A 6,000-nucleotide genomic window follows, 5' to 3' on the forward strand; every position below is an offset into this window, starting at 1 on the left:
AAGGCAATAGTACATGTAGTATACCGGTGTTTAAAAGTTATAAACTGATTAAGAGAAAACAAAATCCGGGTTACAAACCAAAACTTTTGAAAGGACGTAGTGAAAGATAAAAAAAACGAAGAAAAAATATTAATCAATATATTACAGCTGTGAATAATAAATACAGACACGAGATGAATAAGTAAAACAGTTATGATTACATTTACCAAAAAATATGTGATTTGCAAAATTCGAAAAAAAAACTCCATATAAGAATACCTTGACATGCTCTGTTTACAATCTGTGTTACAATTGATTTCAGTTGATCATAGTTGTTGACCATAAATGAATTCTGACTGTCAGGGTTATCAGCAATTGCATTCAACTCTGATCGATCTACTCCAGCGCCTATTCCAACGGACATAACTCCGATATTATCAACTCTGGCTTGATTTGCAGCATTTGCAGTGTTTGTCGGATTAGAGGATCTACCATCTGTAATAACTACAGCAATTCTTGGAACATTTGATCTCGCTCCGCTCTTTTGGGAGAACATCTGATGGTCCATGTAGGTAATAGCCTCAGCAGTATTAGTACCACCACCAACATAGTTGATATTGTCGATAGCCTTCATCACTTCTTGACGTGATAAATGCATATCCAATGGGAACTCAATTGATGGATAGTTACTAAACTTCATGACTCCAACATGCACAGCATTATTTCCGACATTTAGTTGAGTAACTATGTCCTTTAGAAATGTTTGTAGTTTTACAAAATTTGCTGGTCCGATACTACCTGATCCATCTACTACGAAAACTAAATCTGCTTTTTGTAAGCATCCTAAAGAAAAAAAAACGTATAAGTTACAAAAATATTCCGAATTTATTTTCAATGGGAATTAGCTACGCGAATTTATTTTCAATGGGTATTAGCAATAGCGAAACAATAATTCGCTTTAAGCAGTCAGTTAAGTTAATTTATTTCAAAATAATTTCAGAAACATCGCTCATTAATCATTCACTTGCAAGTAAATAATTCGACCCCATTGAATCCTTTAAAGACTTTGATATTAATTAGTGTGTTAGTTTCAAGGTTGTGCTATTTTTCTCATTTTTTTTATCGGATCATTAAATTGATACTGTTTAACGTTTTTATTAGTCAACATGAAAACATAGACATGCATAAGTAAATAGACGCTGGTTAATACTCTTACTGAAAAACTAAAATTTGTATCCGTATGTATTCTTAAATTTAAGAGTTTGGATATCGCGAATAACATTACTTTAACCAGTGTATACAAAACTTTGACGACATTGCGAATAATATACTTTAACCAGTGTATACACAACTTGAGAGTAACGCCGAAATACTATGTTTTTGTGTTTTAACAATAAAAACCTCTATGTTCATTTTTGTTTTAACAATAAAAACCTCTATGTTCATTTTTGTTTTAACAATAGAAACCTCTGCGTCCATATTTTGTTTATACTAAACTGACCTGATGCTGATGGAAGTTGCTGGCCGTCTGAAATTTGAATATTATGGATTAAGTAATTTTTCTGAAGAATACTGAAATATTTGAAAAGAATGTTTAAATGAACATACACAGATAATTATACAATGATATACAGCATCAATCAATAGAAATATGCCATGTTATGGCATTAAGGAACTCATGCTTCTAGTAATTTTTATTTTTTTTTCTCTTTTTTCCTATGATTACCTATGAATCTGTCATCTTTCAAGCTGAGCTTTCATAAACGAACAGACCCCCCCTCCCCCACATAATATAAGTACACATATACAATATTTGTTTTGTTATACTCACCTTTAATCGTTTTAGTTGCAAGCGGATATGCTAAATCACCGAGAGCGTCAAAGTTTTGAGCACTCATTGAATGTCTGTTTTGAGGATAGGTAGAAGCTAACATTAGTTCATTTTGATGATGTCCCTGTCCGATTCCAACCGTATACAGTCTAATTCCACTGTCCCTTGCTTTCCCGGCTTCTTGTTGGAATGCTAGATTATTAATAGGCTGTCCATTTGTTACTAGAACGCCTATATGAGCTGCATTGCTCCTGCCACCAGCAAGTTGGCCAAATGCGTTCGATTGTAAATACTTAATGGCTTCAGTAGTGTACCGTCGACCTGGTTGGTATTGTATTTGATCGATGGCGGACATAATTTCTGCCTTGGTACCATAAGAACCAAGTTTTATATTATGGTATACATGGCCACTAAACGTTATTATGCCGACATGAATACACTGCGGGGATATGTTATAATTGTTTACAGTAGATTTTACAAAGTCTAGCTCCTTTCGGAAATTGTCTGCTCCAACTCCGACGGAGGTATCCACCATAAAAACAATGTCCTGAGGTATACATGCTGTTGAACACAAATAGCAACTCAAATCTCATCCAAAATATTTTGAATTGTAAAATGGAAATTTTCTCAATTCCATAGGTTATATGTTTTTATTTTGATATTTTCTTTTTCATTATTTTATATTAAATGTTTTAAAGAGGCGAGACTCTAATAAATTACTTGATATTGTTGTTGAATATAAAATTTAAAAATGATTTGCAGTGTTTTCATAGAATAGATTATGCTCGATATAATTCAATGTTATATTCACTTTTCAATTTGTAAACACAAATGAATTCGTATAATACTGCTTTTAGAAGAATACTAGTATAGAAAAAGTTAAATCTCAACAATTTCAATAGAATCAAACCATGGTTATAGTTAAGCAGCTTCCGTCAACGAAGCAATATCACAGCATATTGATAAAGCAAAGGCAAAGCTTAAGAATTGCATTGTTAGACAAAATTCCCACAAAGAAAGTTAGTTAGTTATTCAAACTTTTAACTGTACAAAACATCCACATTTATATTTTCTTGGAACATTTTAGGAGTAGACAGGATAATCATCGAACATTATTTTATGTTTTTTTGTCTTAAATATCGTAAATTTTAAAAAATTATGATTAAAAAGATAAGTTACCTTTAAATAACTGTTTCTCAAAATCAAAAGTGTTGAACAACATTGATTGATTTTTGGTTGCTTAACATCCAGTGGCAAATGTTTCATGCATGATAAGGACAATAAAAGGTTTACACAAGTCGATTTCAATCAATTCTCACAAGTAAAAGAAATATGCTCAACACAATATATCAATGTCATGGATAAACAAGGAAGCCAAATAACGCAAGTACCAATAAGCTTCAGCAATATATAAAGTTTTCCAAAAAAAAATTAAAAGCTCAAAGCATAATTTATGCTAGAAAAAGCATGTACAAATTATTTTTTTGAGATAAGCTTAAAGCGTATGTTCAAACTTACATGTTGTAAATTGTCCTATATTTTATTTTATGTAAATAATAATTGTATAGTTAATGACATTTTTAAAGTCACCATATAAAACAATAAAGTATGGCATATTGATGATAACGTTGTCTACGGATTTTGTTTGCTGATAAAGAGATATGCATGAACTAGGACAAAAATCAGAGCACCATACATTGTTGTTAAATATATATTAATGTTTAGCTTTTGTTAATTTCTCTATATCTTGTCAAATAATCGTTCATCATTGAGAATGAAAAGGGCATTGACAATTTTGTTTGCTGATAAAGATATATGCGTGAACTAGGACAAAAATCAGAGCATGCATTGGCATGCATTGTTGTGAAACATTTATGTTAAGCATTTGTTAATTTCTCTATATCTTGTAGATAATAGTTTATCATTGAGAATATGCAATGCATTGAAAACTTGTTAGCTTCTAAGAGATATGAGTGGATTGGGACACTAATCAGACCCCCGTACATTGTTGTCAAACATTTATGGTAAACATTTGTTGTTTTCTCTACATCTTGTCAAATAATGATTTATTATTAAAAACAAATGGGTAACATTAGGTGTCATATTCTGTATCGTTTTTAAATAAAAATTCGCTAAATGCTTAACATTCCTTTCCATATTGTTTTGGTCAATAGAAGAGGAACATTATATCTGTGGTTTTGATGGACTGATTTAGAAATAACCTTTTGAGGAGTTTGATAACAGAACTCGTGATACCAGCCAATCCTGTCGACTACATATGCTATTATTCCGACAAGGTCAATAGACCTCTGATAAGGATACTTAGATAACCAGAGTGCATAAACTTTAACAATGGAAACAAAAACTTATCAACTTAATTAATTGCATTTGTTATTAACACAAATGACAACCAGTTTAATTCTATTTACTGTCATCAAAAATTAAATGGAGAAAAACAAAGAAATATGGAAAAAGTTAATAAATATCAGGGATGAAAAATTAATATGTATAAGGTAAAAGCAGATACACGAAAGTAGTTTTATTTTTAATTTTAAATACAGGTTTCTGAATTAATTTACTAGTTTCATACAAAGTATTAAAACAGCTAGTTGGTAAAACTGTTTCAGAAGTCTTATGACCGTACAATTATAACTTTCCAGAAAGTCATTTTTTATCATTTATAAAGGCAACAGCAGTATACCGCTGTTCGAAATTCATAAATCGATTGAGAAAAAAAAAATCCGTTTTATTTTTTTAAAAGTAATCATTTCTGATACATTTATATAAAGACAACACAGGTTTGTAGTTCTATGGAAGGGAAAATCGTTAAAAATTATCTTCAGTATTCAAACAATTATGTAATGTTTTCACAGGGTATCTCAGTAAAACCGATATCAATTACAGTTGACATTCGATGGTCCAAGTATCCGACAGTAGCAACTATCTTAAAGCAGCTAACTTATTATGCCACATCAATTTATCGTACAAGTATTTTAAGCTTAACGGCCATAAATATTACTTAGTTGTATAACTTGTGTCTGATCCTTTAGTAATTTTGAACAATAAAATATGTTTAAACTAGCATTACATAATGAAAACATTTACTACTTGTACCAATGTTTAAAACAAATAACGCTGTGCTATTCTATGTATAGCTAAGAATAGCTTGTAATAAGTGTTCTTCCATTCAATGCTTTATTTTGGTCCTCTGGTAGATCCAGACTTCAGACTTAAACTCCTTTCACTATTAAAATTCTGCTACATAACTTTATTCGATCCATGTAGTCATGATTACTTCAGCTATACGTTCAGATGCGAGTTTGGCTACTCTCAGGACGAAATGCATGGCAAAACAAATATAAAGCAGCAAAGCCAATCATGATCACACTGTAAATTTATATGTATGTCCATTCACCAAGCATAGCTATCATTTAAGTTCACTTTTTTGTAAACTCATCCTTTTGGCAAAGGTATATGAACACTCCGATTTATAATTCCTTCACCCAGTAATTACACAACTGCTTGTTTGGTAGGCTAGGTCCTGTAAAGAGTCATCCATTCCCCATTGGTTACAAGAGCGCAGTCTTCGTTTCAAACAATATATTCTGATATTTTACTGCGAATCTTGTGATCAGGTTCCTTATTATAGTTCCTATGATCTGATAGTGGCTTTATTAGACTTCAATCATCCAAACCCTTATATTTTAGACACTTAATATATACCTTTACTATTTAGTACATAGTTCATAGTATAAAATTTCTATTGAAATCATTTAGTGAAAATTTGCCAACAAGAAAGTAAAGTCTTAAAATCATCAACGAAGTTAGGTTACCTCAAAATTAAATAAATAAACATGAACAATTAATAAAATCCTACCTTGAGCCGTTGTCAGCACTGCGAAAGATGCCAGAAGAAATCCGATATTTCGGAACATCTTAAGGCGGTTTACGAAAAGTCAAAACGAAAAAGTTTTCTTATCAATGGAATACAAGGGCTTATATATGTAAGCCTTATCAATTACAGAAGTCAGACAATTTGCATATCTTAGTAGAATTGTGTTTGACCTATAGTAGGTTTATCTGGACGACTGTTACCTCCTACACCCGTGCACATTTCTGCGACTTCCGAGTGCACTAATTACTTACCAGTGGGTGTAAACATATATTGACATTTATGCTGTAACAGTCCT

The 6,000-nt window shown here is 31.4% G+C and overlaps 1 protein-coding gene across 1 annotated transcript in view; it reads right to left on the reverse strand.

Annotated features, from left to right (window-relative positions):
* Positions 1 to 5,762, reverse strand: part of LOC134722673 (uncharacterized) — a 70,567-nt gene extending 64,805 nt beyond the window's left edge. Inside the window, exons 1-5 of the mRNA XM_063586292.1 lie at positions 5,688 to 5,762; positions 3,329 to 3,343; positions 1,811 to 2,371; positions 1,481 to 1,507; positions 259 to 822 (exon numbers count right to left, since the gene is read on the reverse strand). Of these exons, the coding sequence (XP_063442362.1) occupies positions 259 to 822; positions 1,481 to 1,507; positions 1,811 to 2,371; positions 3,329 to 3,343; positions 5,688 to 5,745 (1,225 nt within the window). The 5' untranslated portion in view covers positions 5,746 to 5,762. The remainder of the gene's footprint in view (positions 1 to 258; positions 823 to 1,480; positions 1,508 to 1,810; positions 2,372 to 3,328; positions 3,344 to 5,687) is intronic.
* Between the last annotated feature and the right edge of the window lie 238 nt (positions 5,763 to 6,000).

The sequence above is a fragment of the Mytilus trossulus genome, chromosome 6, assembly GCF_036588685.1.
Source record: "Mytilus trossulus isolate FHL-02 chromosome 6, PNRI_Mtr1.1.1.hap1, whole genome shotgun sequence".
NCBI lineage: Eukaryota > Metazoa > Mollusca > Bivalvia > Mytilida > Mytilidae > Mytilus > Mytilus trossulus.